The 19,465-nt window shown below is 40.3% G+C and overlaps 1 protein-coding gene across 1 annotated transcript in view; it reads left to right on the top strand.

Moving 5' to 3' along the window:
- The first annotated feature begins 1,357 nt into the window (after positions 1-1,357).
- The window catches only part of LOC139728996 (transforming growth factor beta-3 proprotein-like), a 51,954-nt gene continuing 33,846 nt past the window's right edge, over positions 1,358-19,465 (top strand). The window contains exon 1 of the mRNA XM_071639922.1: positions 1,358-2,416. Coding sequence (XP_071496023.1) covers positions 2,035-2,416 — 382 coding nt within the window. The 5' untranslated portion in view covers positions 1,358-2,034. The remainder of the gene's footprint in view (positions 2,417-19,465) is intronic.

Raw genomic sequence — 19,465 nt, 5'->3', positions numbered from 1 at the left:
GCAGAGGAAGGAATTCGTGATGACATTGTGTAGGTTTCCTGTGTGCAGTTTCATCAAAATGATTAGCCTGAATGTAATCACGTGATGATTTTTTTATTTTCAGGAAGGACATGGACGAAGGGGGAGCATTCCTCCGACCATCCTATTCTAACTTTCTCGACACATCGAGAGATACTTCATCAGTTCGCTCATAGCTAAATGCAATGCCAGAGAGAACCACTTCTTGCCAGTTGCTCTGGGGAGTCTCGCAACGACAAGGGCGATAGAAGAAGGTCGGCTGTTGATATTTCGTAAAGATATCGGAGTATCACTAGTCATTGTCATCGTGTTAAAGGGTAATTAAAACCAAATATACGCTTACATATGGAATGAGTGAATGCAACAATGATAGAACACATCAGTGAAAGTGTGATGAAAATCTGTCAATCCGTTCAAAAGTTATGGATTTTTAAAGTTTCAGTGCCGCCATCGCCGGATGAGAAGACTGCTTGTTCGTGACAACTTATGAGGAAGGATGTAAAGAAAATAAGCTGAAAATTCGACAAAATATCATTTTTAACGAAAAGTACACATTTTCACCTGTTACTGACATAATAATTAAGGGTGAAGGTTAGTGAACGATACCTGTAACAACATCATCATAATTACAATATACAGGCAAATGATTGGAGTATAGAATTTTAGAATGACTCCCCTCCCCATCGCCAAATGGAAAGGAAATCTTTCGTCGAATTGCCATCGAAATTCAAAGAAATTCAACCTGTCTGCGTTCTAGACGGCGAATGTTTTCCAGACTTACAGAGAACGACGGATATGTTGTGCATGTGTATGAATTCAGACGTAATAAATGAATGCTGTTTTAAAGTTTCCTATCCCGCCAACGCAGGGATACCCCTCACAGGAAAGTGAACTGGTCGAAAACTTTTCGCGTGTGACGTCACAATTTGCCAGTGACTTTTCTTCTCGCCCTTCAACCAATGAACGCCGAGCTTCTACGCAACATCGTTCCGGTTGGCTGTGTGTTCACACGGAGAGACGGGTAAGGTGAACTTCGGGCCAAAGGAGAGAGAGAGAAAAAAAAAAACGAAGAGAGAAAAAAAGTATTGCATGTGTACTTAGTGTTGGCAGCTATCCGACTGTACTGTACCTCCTGGTTACACACACACACATACACACGATATATATATACACCGACGATGCTCACGTGTATGTATTGTGTACCGCCATGCTTGGAGACCCATCGCGAGCGAAGCCAATAGCGGAGAGAGAAAGGGAGAGAGAGAAAGAAAAAAAATCCCTGATTGGAGTTTGCACCCTGCTTTGACGTAGCAGACGACAAGACAAGTGCTCTCATGGTCAGACGTCGGTGTCTGGCACGAGGACGCGGGCTACACAGGCCTACCCACACCGGTAATTCGCGGAACTGGTATATAAATGCAGGAGCTCGTGCTGAAGGTAACTCACTAGTAGTAGCAGGCTAACAAACCCACCCGAGGCGTGACAGCTGAGCAGGGAAGAACTCCATTGAGGAGCTGTGCTTGTAGCTTGGCCTACTGTCTGCTAGTTTCTGTTTGCATTTCCCAGATCCTAAGGATTGTATCAAGAGTGATACGACAAAATCTCTCGGGCAACACAAAATTGGTCTTTTTTTTCATCTCCGAATTCTCGGGTGGACAAGATTTGGACTTACTCTCGCCTATTTGGTGATGTATTTGCGCAAGATGTTCAGCATCACAACATACGCACTTACAAGTGTATCATGAGGTTAATCGCCAAATTTCACCTGCTGATATTCAGTTCTCTATATGATTGACTAATCAAAAGAAAAATATACGACATAAAATTATTACAACATTCCAATTTGATTTGAGTTGTTGAGTGCTTTGCGAAAACCTTTTTATTTGAGGCTCGTTTCCATCCAAAAGATTGTGGATATTCATCACAGGCATCTTCCTTCTTTCCTCATCGGGTTAGTTTACATCTCTGTGAAGGTTTCTGTTATTTGTAGAGCGTTGGTTGAGAAAACTTGGGACCATGATTTCACCCGGAGGTAATGGTGCATCTTTTCACTGCTTAGCCACGTCGTGGCTGGGGCTTACGATACTCCTACTGACAATCGCCGGGCTAGGGGCGGGCGGGCAGTGCAAGTTCGACCTGGAGGAATACGAGACGCGGCGGATCGCCGCGATCAAGGGACAAATCCTCAGCAAGCTGGGCCTCACCGAACCACCGACCGACGACGGGCCCGAAGTCGTGCCCAAGGAAGTAATGGAGCTATTTAATCACACCGTCGAGCTGCTGGAAGCCAAGTACGAGCGGGAGATGGAACAGTGTAGCACGGTAACCGGTGCCAGCGATAACTATTTCGCCCAAGTGCCGATCCTCTGTGACCTCATCAAGGGACATCCTTCAAAAGGTAAGACACCATCTCGACTCCAGTTCTATCTCATTATTCCCCAATAACAGACTTTTCAATGGACTGAACGTAGGTACACCTTGTACCAACCTTTTGTACACCACTGCAATGTCAAAACACAATGTACGTGTGAGATACAGTCATGTACCTGTCAATGCCTGTCTATGTTTTGCTGTTGTATAATACAATACCCACGTGGGTAAGGTAGATATAGAGACATTCCTCAAAATAGTCTTACTTGCATATGTATTACTTTATTAAAAATGTCAAATAGTTTCTTCAGTGCGTTTTGTTTTTATGAGAGATTTATTTAGTTAATTTCCAGAGTGACCATGAACAATACGCATGATATATATACAATAACATATCCATACATCCCATTATTTTATATACTTGTATATTTTATATTCCCGAAACCCGTCCATGTGAATGGATATTGTATGTTATAGGGTTTCCTGAAATAGAAGGCCTATGTATGCGATTGGTATTTATAGATCAAGGACAGCCTGTATTATGTTACACAGTGTAGGCATATCGTTTGGTAATTCTAGGTATCCGGATATATGACAAAAAAGGACCAGGACATTCCCCCACAAAACAAAGGCGGCATCAATAACAATACTATAAATGGATTTCCAGTGATGCGTTGTGTGCCCGTAACTCGACGGCTTTGCGTGTGTGTGTGTGTGTGTGTGTGTGTGTGCGCGTGTGTGTACCTGACTTAGGCCATGTGCCAACATTACCTCTATCAAGTCCACCTGCAACGATACGTCGCAAGATGCCGATAGCATTAGTACATCAATGTAATCGAATTCGAGAGGGTTAACTGCAATTCATGTGGCTGGCTGGTAAGCCAGCGAGTCTCGTTCAAACCATCGCCCTGTCATACACGGTCGCTAACACGCATACGGAGGATTACGGTATAACGTTTTGTTTCTGTGGCTTTCGGTGTATGCTTGTCGTCTAAATTTAGATAAACGTAGTTCGTTCGAGTACATGAGCATCATGTAGCCAACAACGGAAGCGTGATGTCTTCGATGGAAACAACAAGAACAACTTACCGCAGATAGACAGACCAAAATCATGTGTCATGAGTGTAGGGTACATGCAGGTAATATGAGACTATTAAGCTCATTTGCATAAATGGCATGAAGATGCATACAGAGACACCCATCAAACTTTGTTTTTGGGAATTAGCAACTATTCATCCTTCCTTTTATATAGCATTTGCACCAATCAAATATTTTTGTTGACAGTTAATATGTAAATTATGACATCATCGCAGAAGGCTCATATTACCTGCATGTGCAGGTAATATGAGACTGTGCATGGTAGACATTGTGTCAATGTTAAAATGACAATCTTATGTCTTAAATTCATGAGTTTTTTCTATTGTTGTTGTATGACTATTTAATTTTAATAGATATCATATGAATATTATCTAAAACTGAGACAAATAACACAATTTTAAGCCAAAAAATGATTTTAAGCATGAAACGCAATTTTCCGTGTGTTTGTACACAAATCTCAGAAATTCTCAAATTTGACGCCGACATGAGATTTCATTACCGACATGAGATTATTACGTAAAGGTCTTTTACTTTTATTTTTACAAAATAGGTATCAAATGTTGCACAAAAGTTCAAGGAAAAAAAGATAATCCTGATGGGCATTTTATTATATTTTATTATTCTTTTTTTTTTGCAACTGAGCTAGGCCTGGCCTAGCTCAGTTGCAAAAAGAAAATTGATAAAAAATAATAAAAACCGCGGAAATATCACACAAAACGTTGAGACCCCAGTCTTTTATGGTTAAAACTATGAAAATTGTGAATTCAAATGTTTGAAGTAATCGTGTACAGTATCGAACACATAAAATAACACTTAAACTGACGATTATAGCACACGAAATTAATTGTGGCATCAATTTGGAAGCACCCTATCTAAAGTACACAAATATCAATTTACATACATGTTCATATAGCTGTGTGTTGTACTTTGTGTACTTTGAATATAAAAAAACTGTCAGAGAAGAAAATGAAGTATTTTGATGTTGGCTTCTATCTAATTAGGCAAGTCACTTGAAATCAGAGATGTCAATAAAACCTGTCCGCCATATTGACGTCTCATATTACCTGCAGCTTGTTGGGTCTTGTTGGTCCCCTTTGAAGCCATATAACACATATTTAGTACAGTACATAGACCAAAACACACTTTCTTTGGTTAAACCAATCAATGAGCTTACGTAAAATGCAAAGAATTGATTTCACACACAATAACTTTACTTACACCAGTGTAATTGGTGAAATGTCAAATCTTATATCAAGGCTAAAAAATACTGTAATTTTTACATATCTTTTCAGTATTTGGTGATATTCTCACCAAACTTTCAGTCAGCGAGCAGGAAAATCATAAAGAACTAAGCACAGTGATGATATCAAACTATAGATGGCGTTATATGCATTTAGGAAGTGGTTCAGGTGGAGTAATAAGGGTTTTTAAGTCACGCGTGCCATATTACCTGCAGTCTCATATTACCTGCATGTACCCTATATCTTAAGGAACCTCGTGAAAACAAACTTTGTCGTTGAGTTTCTGCTGCATGACTCTTTTTTTTTTTCTTTTGTAGGTCAAGGTTATACCAGAGTGTAGTCTGGAAGGAAAAGTGTTTTGTCGGCCTCACGCACGTGTGACGTATTTCCGCCATTTCCAGCTTCTTCCACGATATTATCGATGTAATCTCTATTGTCTGAAACACTTTCAGAATAATGCAAACATTATCAACTACGCTGCACGTGCTATAATAGTAGGTTTAGAGAACGTGGAAATGGACGAAAAATGGTAACACTATTTTCTCGACTCCAAACGTAACGTTGAAAAAAAAGTAGGATTGATAATGATAATAATAATAATAATATTGAATAGGGGCTACTTGTATAGCGCACAGGTCCACCTTGCAGTGCTCATAGCCCAAGAATGAAAAGATAGATATATATCTATGCATATAATCAAAATATATCAATATATATATATATATATATATATATATATATTTATATTTATTTGTATGCAGAAAATCAAACTTGTGTCAAAAATACGTTAACCATTATGTCGTTGATGTCTCCTTAACACAAAAATCAAGTCATCGAGATTTTTCCTATAGGGCCTACGTTGTGTTTTGAACTTAGAATCAGCTCTGATTATAATAGATCATGGCCATCCAGCAAAACTGAACGTTTTCCCTTAGGACAGCAATACTCGATTTCGACGTTATTTTAATCAGTGTGAAAGATTGGAACCATACTAACGAGAAAGGTGTTGCCAAGTAGTGATACTATACAATGTATAGGCCTAAGCTTTACAGAAACGTCTTGAGCTAGATGACTATACACATTCTGTTATTCATTACATGAAGAAGAGGACTGGCTGATCTTGACTGTGTGTATCCAGTGTCAATACCCGATTTTGAATCTAGCCATTTCGACCAACAACCTTTTATCATTACTTCCCCCGCCCCTCTCGCTTTATTTTGAAAAAAAAAAAGCATAACCCCTAGACGGACGAAAGAGGGGATGGAGTTAAGTGGCTTTTAATTTTGATTACTCGCCATTGTCGCGAGATTAGACAAAACCCGTAATCCCATTGGGCTTGAATGGGTGATTAATGAAGTTAATGAAGTAAGTCCAAAGAGAGCAGGGAGTGAATGAAAAGACAGGGTCCAAGTTTGACAAGGCAAACCCCCTACAGGTATCAACACACAGACCCGAGCGCGCACACAAAAAGCGCCCTCGTGCTACATCTCACAAGCATAAAAGAAGCGGAGCCCCGAAAAATCGATTGATACACATTGCGCGTGTGTATACGCTGTCAAATCACCGTACACAAAGACGAGATGAAAACACTTGTACTTGCCTGTTTTTTTCTCTCTCCTTCATTGTATATCGTGGCCAAATAGTCTCCACACAATTTAACGAGGACGGATGGAGATAGATAGAAAGAGAGAAGTACATTATCTCGTTCATTGAACTGGACCTGTTTTGTAAACAGTGTTGAGAAGCGTCTAAACTTTTGGACCTAAGAGTGGTACTAATGGGCCATTATGAACCCCCTTCCCTCTTCCTAACCTGCATGACTGATGCCCCGTCAGTCTTAAAGACTTCAGATTTCTTTTACGTGCATTCTATCCATCTCTTCCATGGGATTTATCATCAACGGGATTCCATCCCTTTGCGCAGTATGAATGGGGGAAGGGGGTGTCATAAGGAAAGACCCAAGTAGACTTTAACACGTCATTAATGGTTTAAAATGCGCTCTTGATTACCAACTATAGGCACTGAGAAGATCATTACTGTTTAACCTTTACAATACTTGTGCTTTAAATTGCTCCCGATATCTCTTGCAGCGTTTTGCTGATGGTTACAACAGGGTTAAAGTTAAAGGGATGGTGTTGTTTTGGTTGATATTGAGCTTTAGGTCTCCATCTTTTTTTGAGAGAGATGAGAAACCTCTATAGAATATGAAGGAGCGCACTCGTCTAAGAGAAACTCAAAGTTTATTTGATAAAATTGGTTTTGAAATGGCTGAGATATCCAAAAACAAAAAGGTCCTAATAAAAGGTTGGACCCATCTTTCATTTGGATCACTGTGTTTTACTTTGCATTTGGATATCTCAGCCATTTCAGAACCAATTTCCATCAAATAAACTTTGAAATCCTCTTTGAATGACATGATATAATTATGCTCTTTAATATTTCATAAGTGGTTTCTAATCATCTTGCAAAAAGTTAAGATCTGATTCCTCATGTCATCCAAGACTATACCACCCCTTTGACTTTGAATTTCTTGCAAAATGTTTGAACAAAGATTTTTCTTTTCTCCATTATGCATACCTTCCACTTTCAATACAAAGCAGCGTGGTGATACTTTGACCGCACTAAAACAGGCTGAAGTCTGTGGAAAAATTATAGTCCATGCGCAAAAGAAGAAGAAGAAGAAGAAGAAAAAATAGATGTACAAGGTCAAATAGCACTTTACAAAGATACCAAGAGATAAGACAACGGAATTTGAAAGTAAGATACAGGACATCAATGAGTAATACGGATAGTAAAGTTGATGGGAGTCCTCATCGATAAGGGTGTTGCCATCACAGAAGGTACGTCACACCGCAGCATTGTTTGTCGTTTATACGCGATGGACTACGAAAGAATTCGACTTGCAGTAATCACACCCCGAGGAATAATGTTATTTCGTATGTAGCAGCTGCCAGACTTCCAAAATAATATCGCACATTCCTGAACAAAGCGGTTTACGTTTCTGTCTACACTGTATATATCGTGGCGTTATCTCCACAGACCGAGTCGTAAACTTCAGGAGCAGCCACAACATCAGGGTAAGATCAGAGGCAAACAAGGCAAACATACAAACAAACAAACAAACAAACAAACAACGCGGGAAAGAAAACCCTACCAGTTGTACGTCAAATTCGATGTTCTATTTCCGCAACCGATGGAATTACAAAACCATGTCAAATTCGTGTATGTTATGAATATGCATGTATATGCAAATTCGCGTATCATGAATTGGTTCTAGAGAACAGGTGCACGCAAAATGGCGCTCGAGGAATACAGTTAGCTCTTGTTGTTTTCCTCCTAAACGATCGTGGTGATGTGTCTTGATTATTGCCGAGTATCACAGAAATGACGTGTGTGTTCCTGAGTGCCACCAGCTTCTCTTCAAATTGGTAATATTATGTTAAAATTTGTTTGCATGCATTTTTACATCAAGGTAGTTCCTCATTGATAGGTCGGCACTTTTGAAAGCCATTGATGTTTAAGATGTCTGCTATGACTCAGAACGACTTCTAAACGTCGTCCCTTCATAAACTGCAATCTCTGTTTAATGTTTACGACATTCTAATCGTCGGACTGCGTGGTTGATGATGCTGATGCTGCATGTTTCGCCCGCGAAATTGTGCGTCCGTGCGGTCTAATGTTTATTTTCTGCAATTTTGTCCAATGAATACTATTGAATGCCTTTCATTTGACTTAACTTCAACCAATTGTCTCTCATTAGGACATTCCACGAAATTAACAACAAATTTCAAATGAGGTAGGCCTTGAAACAGCATGATAACTGGACCCCTGAGAATTTTGATTATCCCCAAAACCTGATCGGCGTTCATTATCTTTTTTTCTTTCACAATGAATTTTATGATCTTTTCCTAAAGTCTTGGATTCTGATTCTCGTGTCGTAGGGATAAAGTAATATGGGGAAAATACGCGTTTTATATAACTTCTTTCGAAAACTATGATTACTTTTGTTAGGAAAGCGAGTAGAGCTCTCCTTGTGATAAAAATACATATATTGCTTACCAAGTTATCATAGCGATGAAGAACAGGTCATTGAACCCACAAAGCGGGGGTGAATCCATGCAGACGTTCATGTCTCTCGCAGTAAGCAAAACGCTCTGACTCCGTGTTATAAACGGCACGGAGACCGTGGAATGACCCGGATGGCACCTGCGGTGATATCGCACCGAAGAAATGGCGTCCGCAAAAAAAAAAAAAAAAAAAAAAAAAAACCAACAACATTAACAACCTCTGTCACGTGATATCCAAGGGTGGTACAGGGAGATCTGCGTGGCGAGCTTTGCCAGTACATGTAGTTTAGTCTGCTAAATGTAACGTTGAATCGTTGTCATTCATATCTTTGTATAATACACTCATAACAATGGTTGTCCCTGTCAACCAAAAAACATTCCACAAGGCTTCTCCACAAGGTGACAGTGGACGTTTGCGTCCAGTGGAGTTCTATGTATGGATGATTACCTATCATTATTACGGGGTTTATAAATGATTTTGATTACTAGGTCTTGAGATCAATACCCATGAATTGGACTTCGTTTAGTGATGTGACTTATTTTTTTTTTTCGATGCATTTCATCGGAAGAGAGGGTCTAGTTTCAAGACAGTAAACTAGTTGTCAGGGCAAGACTTCACACGAAATTATTGTCACGCGTATGTGCAAGATGGGTCAAAATCATTGCTCGAGTTTCAAATGATACACACAGTAGATATTAATCCATTCCATACGGGAACCTGGTGGCGTGTGTATTACGTCAATGGGGATTTCAGAATTCAGTATGGAACGGTTTAAAGCAAACAAACAAACAAACAACACGGACAGAGAAGTATACAGCCACCAAATTAACAATTCGCAAATCATTGTTTTAGAGGGGAAAACTCATGTGTACATAGAATACTGTGAGGTTAACGTTTTTGCTAGCACACAAAGAGCAAAGGCGAAGCAAGCTGCTAATCAAAACTCGGCACTGAAATCCTCGATAAGGTTTAGCAATAAAATTACTTCTTATCCAGAGAAGTTGTCAAACAATTTACAACAACAAGAAAAATAGAATAACAAAATCGCCTTGATTGGCACGCAGTCGCAGATCTGCAGAACGAGTTATCGTGTCACCATGGAAAATCATGTATTTTCCCCCTAAGAAATAAGATATGTTGCTGTTTTTTGGTGTCTCGAATCACCCCCCCCCACTCCCCGATGAAAACAAAACCGTACAATAACTTGGCAAATTTGGTTTGTTTCTTAAGGGTTGATCAGTTTGTTTTCCACCATCAAGATAGCCGTTTGCAAACGGCAAATATATGTAGGCCTATAGATCTAAGAACTAACTCACATTCTAGACCCCCCCCCCCCCCGACGAGCATTTCTGTAGTTTGGGTTGTCTCGATATGTAATCTTTGAGTGACCATTCGTGGACTTTACGGACAACGTCATTTGGGTGTTTTTTCTTTTCTTTTTTTTTAAACCTCGAATTGCCATCTCCTAACCATTACCCTCAACGTCGCAATAGAACGAGGCTGAGATAATTGCGTAATTAAGCATATAACGACACTCCGAGAATCGGGGTTACTGTCGGCCAAGCCGCGTATAGTCTCCGTTATACAAATCCTTTTCCTTACGTATTTTCACTGCTATAAAATTCCATGCCACAAAGTTACACTTGATGTCGCTGCATCTTTTTCTTTTTTTTGGGGGGGGGGGGGTTGGCGTTTGTTTCTGTTTTTAAAAGGTACTGCAGTTCTTCGTCCTTCTTTTGCTCCTCTTTTTTTTTTCTTCTCTCCCTTTGCGGTAGAGAGAAGGGCGCGGCTGCGTAAAGGAAATAATGAACTTTTGCTCCAATGGGTGACAAACTCTACGAGCGATATCTCAAAATAGAATTTCCATGGAAATCTTAATTTAGGAACAAAGTGAGGAAAATGCGAAAACTTGTGTGTTATTTTGCCATGAAGATACCCAGAACTGGGAGGAAAATGTGGCGAAGGAAGTGCCGCAATGTCTCGATGCATTTCCGATCTCATCTCGCTGGGAATGAAATCATTGACTTGTCTTCTGCAGTCAGAAATTCAAGTCAGCATGGCGCTTTCTGATTACCTCTTCACACATCCACTCGAGTAGCATATTTATTATTCTTCAGACGAAATTGCATGCTGTTTTCAAGACGAAAAAGAAAATGTTTTAGATGTCGACAACTAAACAGAGGACAGGGCTGGAGCGACATACTTCAAACTTCAAACATTTTTTCTTGAATCTGGGAGCTGGTTTGCGCGAGGAATACTCTCAAAGTCCTTCACAAGAGAACAGCAAATATGCGTCATGTCATGAAGGAAAATGAAATGGTAAAGGTTGAAGTCGTCACCAGTATGTCAAACAACAATATAACCAAATCCCCTACTTGCCGACATCTCTGTTGATATACAAAATTCGGGCTTGGTATTTGTCATTAAGGGGCACTTTTCTTGATAATGTAAGTGAGTATATAAGAAGGACGAGGGTACTATGTTGTGTTTACCCGAAGGCTTAAAGTCACATAACTTTCAAAATAAAGCAAATTCATATATTTAGGCTGTGTTGCCATAGCAACAGCTTTTTGCCATTTACTTGCCACCTGCATCAGTTCTTACAATCTGAGCAACCCTCCGTACAACAGCCGTCGACGTGCTTCTTTCTGGTATTGGCACGAACACGAAACACAAACGCAAGCTGAAGATAGATAAACCCCATCACAAATATTTAGCTTGCTAGACCCCAAATCCGATTAGATGCGACCAGCGCATGTCTTCACATTTACATAATGATGTTTGATGCTCGCCTCAGAAGTTGCCGACGCCACCAGTCCAACTGGGTGGGGCAATATGACTGCACCCATCCACCACCAAGTGGCCTCAAAAAAAACATTCTGATGGCGTCGCGACGAACCTATATCAAACCATTAAACACCATAATGGTCGCTTCCAAAATGTTAAATACGATCACTGTATATGTGCCTTCATCAACGACGTGATCAGTATTGGGGGCCTACATGAAGATAGAAGCGTTTCGTTTCAGACAGACGCCAGAACCGTCGTCGTCTAACATGCAAGTTCATTTATTCCGTTCAAATCGAAGTTGAAAAACGCATGTCACACCATCACACTGATGACGCGGTATTTAAGTGACGCCCATTGGTATGGTATTATAAGCTGGCCGAACTATCTGTGGGTGGATGTGGTGTGTCAACTTAACGCCAGTGGCGTTCACATTTACAAAGGCAGGGCCCTATTGCATAAAAAAAGATTCAGTCAAACACAAGTCAGAAAATCAATCGTAAGTCAAGTGTCAGCCAATCAGAATTGAGTATTCAGAGACTTATGTTTGATTTTCTGCCTTGAGTTTGATCTCGACTTTAATACAACAGGGCTCGGAGTAACTAAAGATTTCTGTATTTACGACGAATGTCGAAAAATCGACAGCACAACACACACACACACACACACACACACACATACAAACTTCTCGAAGTGTGGGTTAGATGTTGATACGGATCAGGCTCTTGACGCTCTAAATGTCTTTTGACACCTTTTTTAGCCTTGGTTAAGAGGAACCTTCGCCACAAAATGCCGGGTAAACTTCCATGATTACCCATCCTAAAATCATGTCACGTTTTATTTGACTGCCGTATATTTGCTGCCGTATATTTGCAGCCCATATAAGCACCTTGTAGAGAATGAAGTGAAACCCGTTCTTGGTCTATCACCCCTGGACCCATAGAAGTGGCGACAGTAGTATCATGGTTTTAAATACACGTCGAAGATTATCTTCAGAGAAGAAACCGTTGTCTTTGCTCAGGTTTAGGAAGTTTTACAAACATCATCTTGAAGAAGAATGTTCCAAGTGGAAAGATCCGCTGTTCTCTTAACGTGGACACAAGATTCCCTCACAATATTATTTCTGTATAGTTTTTGCGGCGATTATTAAGAATCATAAGATGCTCAAAATGATTCCATTATTCAAAAGTTATCTTGTAAAATGGAGCTGATATGCCTCAAAATACCCCCCGAGTCCTTTCAACAACCATCCTTTCATCGCACGGCGGAAGTTTATATAGAAAAAAATTAATGTTATATTTTTCACAGCACGGTATTTGACACCGGAAATTTTTCTGTCAGAATTGTATAAACTATAGAGACGTTTGCTCAAGGGTGATTTTTTTTTCGTTTATCCCTTGGCGTATAAAAAGAAAACAAATCATAAAAGCCGTCTCCATTTTCCACCATATTGAACATGGTGCATGTGTATAGAAGTGTCATCAACGTCTGGTAGGGGGTATTCGCGGGAACGAGACAAACGGTCGAAAGACAGTCCATTGTAACTGCGAATCGTATTCACGACTTGCGCGTGGCGCTCGTTGTTTATCCAAGGTGGCATATAAATATATGTATTATAGATATATATTCGGGCTTTGATGCTTGACATGTTCCAGACCGTTTGCATTCGCAGCACGGAAACAAAAATAAACACACACTTCTCGCTCCTACATCTTGCCCGCACCGAGTCAGTTCCAAAGTTCAAAATTCTCCTTTTCATCATTTTTTTCTCTTTTTCTCCCTCTCTATCTCTCTATCTCTATCTCTCTCTTTATTTCTCTAAGCTTTTCACCACCTTTTACAAATTCAACTTCGATGTTATCTTACATCATTATCTCTCTCGGCCCATGCAGGCTACTATATAGCTATGTAGTATCTTATTCTCTGCCAGTGTGAGATACACGTATATTCATTCCTTGTATCTTATTCTCATGGACACAAGTTGAAATATCAAACGTTCGAAATAGTCACAGGACAGAGTACACCTTTTCGCGACCATTGTTGACGTGTAGGGCCTACGTAATGATTTGGCCTACTAGTATACGAATGCAAGCACTTTAAACTTCAGTGAAACCGGCAGTCTTGTTACAAAGTTCGTTTTTGTTTTTGTTCGATACTTTTGCATTAAAGCTGATAAAAATTCAAACTCAATGCCCAAAATACAAACAATGGTCCATTAGAAATGCAATAATAAAAGCTTAATGAAGAATATTGCACAACTAAAAAAAAAACCCATACGCAATGGCATTATAAGGAATAAAGATATAGGCCTACAAAACATACAAAGATTGTACGATAAGAAGCATAAAGTATTGTTACAAACTGCTATACTATGCTCTTTTCCTGTTATATAAGCTTTGCCATGCCAGTCAACCAATGCCTTTATGGTTTTCAACGCTATGCTGTTCCATGCTATGTCATGCTGCGGTTTGCTATGCCAAAGGCTATATGCTATGCAAAGATGTGCTATGCATTGCCACGCTAAACTATACTGTGTTGTTCTATGCTATGCTATGCAATGCCATTCTTCCGTGTCGCCTTGCTAAAAGCACGTGACCGATGCCTGCTACAATGTCTAGAAATGCATACCATTCCACGGTCGTTAACCCGATGGTGCGCCATATCGCAGCGACACTCGCCTCGCTGTGACACAACATCCACACGCCGCAGATGAAATTTCTGGGTGATGAAATACCGACAAATTTCTTTATGGTCTTCCCAGCTGCCCTAGTGCCATCTCGCTACCCCCAGTAGAACTTCCTCGTCTCATTCGAACAAACTCCTCCTTCCTTGGGCTCTGAATATTGTGGGATCCGTGACTTTTTGACACCTTTTTGTACATTAATACCATAAAAACAATATGGTGTTACTATTATTTTTTAGACAAAGGTAGCCTCTTCGATGTTTTCCCTGTTCTTCCAGCTCTTCCAGAGGACCCTGTCAGTCCTACTATCTCCCAGCTATCACCAAATGCCAGTGCATATACACTTTGGTCAAGTGCCCAAGGACGTAATCATGCATGCACTCTGAGGGATTCGAATTCGGAACCTCCACTTGAAAGTCCAAAACTTACCACCCACACTATACCAGCATGTTCCCACAATATTGATTGAATAAATGTTAAGGAGAAACATCAACTAGCTACTTACATAGAAGACTTTTAGCATCACTTTGAAATCAAGCCAAGAGGTGAAGCCTAGGGTGATCCCATAAAGCTTTTTCTACGAAGTAGAGTTAGATGAAACTTCGCAGGAGAGTGACATGTTCATGACTGTGTATTACATTCGTATCTATGGTAGTAGGTACGATTGTACGATTTCGCTCGATCTCTCGCCTTTCACTTAAAGTCTTACTGCATTAATACACACGTTATGAGGTTTTGACATCTTTTGATGATTAACGTATCAAGTAGGATAGAGATAGGCCCTAATGATAGATAAAAATGATCATACTGGTAGTAGAATTCTACTCGTATGTTCTGTCGTTTCTTTGAAGTCTTTATTGCATTTAAACAATATAGGCCTAATGAAAAAAAAAAACACCTAACATGTTTAAAACTGAAATGTAAATATCACTTGATGACAATGGAACAAGAACGAATGGTGATAATGTTGACAGTATTATGACATCACAATGCAATACAGTCGACATGATGAAAGTAATAGCTGATACAATTTCTACAGTAAGCCTTTAAATATCCATGCAGTTGTGAAGAGTTAAAGAGGTTAATGATACAATCATGATAAATGATATCATATTTGAGTGAAATGAGGGTACATAAAAGATTAATTAACGCAAAATGTGTTACTTTCACAACATGTATATAAAAAATATACATAAGTATGAGGTTGGCACCAATATTAGCATCAACCTTTATAGTGATAACGTCTCGTAGAGGAAAGAGTCCTCATTTTGGCCTTCATTTTCACCTTACATACTCACGAATTATATTACAGTGTCTCAAGTTTCAAACAATTTTGAAAACTTGTTCTTCAGCATGCGTCAACCCCCATCACAACACTCTTCCGCATCCTACAGTTGTACCCTTGTAACCCCGCGCCCGGACGCGTTTTTTTTAAAGACGGCACAGATTGGGGCATGGCGCGTGTTAAACCTATGGGAAAAACGTTGGGTTAGGGTTTTTGGTAATGGTTATGGTTATGGTTAGGGTTAGGGTTGGGGTTAGGGTTAGGGTTAGGGTTAGGGTTAGGGTTTGATGGTTAGGGTTAGGATTAGGATTAGGGTTAGGTTTAGGGATAGGGTCCCCGATAGATTTTTAGTTTCCCCAATCTGTGCCGTCTAAAAAAAACACGCCGCCCGGACGGACAGAGCGGGGAGCGGAGTTCACGATCGCTCGCCCATTCACGGCCCCATCCATCACCACAGTACTAGCCTTGTGTTTGGACTTTTATCCCTCGTGCGCCTTATGAAAATAGCATTAATCGGTGCCCCCATTAAAATATTCCAGCATGAAATATTACCCTACTAGCCCATCCCGATCGGGAGCACCGCGAGAGTGCAGTCATATAAACTTCACCTTGTTATTTTGGGTGGTGCCCGTTTTATGGCATCGTAATTCATTTAAATAATCAGCAAAACGGCCCTCTTGGTAATGAAGTTGCCATTTCTCTGCACCTTTGCAGTCTTTGTCGCATCTCTCTGTCATTCATACACTCTAACAGACACACTGTCACCCAATGTCCACACTTACACCCAAGACCGATTATAATGGCATTAAGTCAACCTGTAAATTGCCCCCATTCTTTATTATAAGGAGAGTCTGGACATTGTCAACAGTGTTATCGAATGCATCGCCTACTGAATCTGGTTTATCTTGTTTAAAGTCTAAGAAAGATTTAGAATCTCGCAGGGAACAAGTTAAGATCTATCTGATAGCAAAAACAGTGTCAACACACTTTCAACGTGTCATACAGTGGCCACGTCCATTTCTATAATCATTTCTATTCATTTCAGCAGTCGAACATCATTCTATGCGTGATGCTGTGAACGTGATGATTGAAATAAATTACAGCAATTTTGTACACTTTTCTCTACAAAAGTTTTCTAAAAAAGTTTTCCATAAAAGTGTGTATTTTGTTTGATAACAGAGAGCGCAATCAGGCGTAAAATTTAATAGCTTTAATATATATATATATATTTTTTTTTTTTTGGGGGGGGGTGGGGCTTTTTCTTAGAAAAAAAATCTTCATTTTTCTCGATCCTTTCCACTTTAAGGCACCAATAAAGCTCCAGTTCGTTCACTAGGAAGGAGTTGAAGCGGAAGCGAAAATAGAAATAGAATTTTTCACTTTCGGTTAGCAATCAATACAATATATTTGGACATTTTGATGATTGATAGTTTGGTTTTCCTTTGCTCGAAAATGATAATATGATAAACCGCTCCTCTCCCCCAAACCCTCAAATGCTATTACTAAGTCTTGATTGTTTTGTCATACAGAGAGGATACGCATATATCCTGTGCGCGTGCCTGGCAAATGTATTACGGGTATATATACTCATCAAAAAGACCATATTTAGGAATTCTACCAAATTTTCAAGGGCATCTGCTCGGAGCATTATTTCTCTCTATATAGCATAGTATAAACAGACTCACCGGTTGTGTTCCTCCGCTCATCGCAGCAAACAGGTTTTGTGGTTTACCTAGAAATGTACTTCAAAAAGCGGCCGATTCATGGCGTAGAACTTGTGATATTTACCAAGTATTTAGTCACTGATTGCAGAGGACAAACAATTTTAGTTTTGTTCTATTTGTTTACACCGTTCATACACACTGCAATTATAGTGTTTACTGAGCCGCGACCTTTTGGCTTTACATATCAATAATTTTTGATATGGTATATCAATAATTTTGGATATGGCCTACCGAGAGACGTATGTGAAGATGACAATTCATTGCCTGTGCGACACTCACTCTGTTGCTGGGTTGAGTTTATTTTATTTCATCTACGTGGGTTATAAAAGCCTGCTTTCGATTATGTAGTCTTGTTTAAAAAAAAAGTATGAAACTCGGCTTCATATAGTGACAATGCTGACTCAGATGCTATTGAAACAAATTGTGAATCTGATATATGAGCAGAGCATGACGTTTCCTTTCACATGGTCGCTTTCTCAGAGACAAAGAGGAAAAAGGTCAGAGTTATTCTCAGTGTTCAACCATTGCCAACATAACTTCCTTTCTTCTCACTCGATTTGACAGTAAAAAAAAATACGCGCTCATTTTTGTTTCTTGTATAATGTTTCCTTCTTGACTTCCTTTATATGTATCTTTCTCTTTCGGGAATGATGGCTAGTCCAGACAAATTTTCGCCATTTTCTCACAATCTGGGCGTTCACACAGCCATCAGCCCAGGGAAACACCCCGCGCGAAGGCGGCTCAGACAGGAAGGTGTTGTTGCTGTCTAGAATTCTCGAGCTCTCGACGTTTCTTCCCGCTCTGCTGGTGAGATCCATCCGAGCAGACGATAAGCAGGCGAGAGTTAAAGGGAAAGTGGTTGAGTTGAACGATCTTTGCTCTCTTTCACTCTCTTCCTCTCTCTCTCTGTTTTCTGTCTCTGACTATGCCTGCCATAACTTCTGACATCCCTAGAGGGAGAAGAAACGCTTTTGGCATTTTGGGCAAGCGGTGGTACACGATACACCGCGTTCTGGCAAAGGTTCACCTCATTGTCCCAGTCCCACATGGGATGGTCACGTGTGAACTGTAAGTAGCTTGTAGCTGGTGATCAACGTCGTTCGAACTGCCAAACGAAGAGAACAGAAGCAAACGTCATCGGCGCGTAACATGTATTTCTTCTATACCACCTTACGATAAAAGAGCTGACCACATTGAGTAAACGTGACAGCATGATTGTAAACTGAATATGGTAATGCATATTAATCAGGATAGAAAAATGGCTTGTTCAACGTAGGTATAATCTGTTTCAGCGCCCCTCCCCCAGATGTTCAATGAAGGTAACACTTACCCACCCCTGAGTGCACGGGGCGTCCGATTCCATCTTCGGTAGAGAAGCGGACATAAGGTTAACTGCATAGCATGTATATAGGCCTACTCAAGAAGCAGCCGACAACCCCGTAGACGTCGAGTGGGTTGAGATGGCTCGCCATCCCCCAGACAGTCGCCGGAAGACCAGTGCCGGGACAAGGTGTTGTCGCATACCTGGCGGATGCACGGGGGTTTCCGAGGCGCCACGCACCGCCCAGCCTCATAATCACCACCCCCTCTTCTTTCTTTCTTCAACAACTTCTTGCACGATGCAGGATACAGCCATTCATCCAATTTAAATTTGAACGTTCAAAGGCAATCATTGAGGGTCGTTATAGTTTTAGACATAAATAAGTTCATTGATCATCGCACACTTAGACAAAACAGTAGCAGAATCACAGCTCAAAATTTATACGCTTGAGGGAGACTGATGTAGACAATCCTTTCCAATTCAATTAACGCCTTGGAATTCCTTTCGGAGTCAAATGGACGTAGCGGATTCGAGAACGGGGAAACTGATAAGTGCTTTTTCTCATCTCTCCCAATTCAACTACACCTACATTTTCAGTTGTCACCCTTGAGACATGGGGGGGGGGGAGGAGCGGTGTTGTTAAGGTTTATGGAGGATAGAGGACAATGGGCGATATGGAGACGCACAAACACACTGAATTTAAATTCAAATGAGTTTGCATGTGCCCCTTATTTTTCTGTTCCACTGCGAGTTTTCCTTCGACATAAGTGCGTTTGAAGAAAATAACAATACACTTCCAATCGCTTTGGATAAATTATGAGACCATCTGCTGCGAACTTGTTTGCTCCTGGCAAAGATAATGCTTCTGTT

This window comes from Diadema antillarum, unplaced genomic scaffold, assembly GCF_040938485.1.
Source record: "Diadema antillarum isolate AM-2024a unplaced genomic scaffold, OU_Dant_1.0 seq00000209_RagTag, whole genome shotgun sequence".
In the NCBI taxonomy this organism is placed as follows: Eukaryota; Metazoa; Echinodermata; class Echinoidea; order Diadematoida; family Diadematidae; genus Diadema; species Diadema antillarum.
This window is presented reverse-complemented; position numbering and strand designations above follow the sequence as displayed.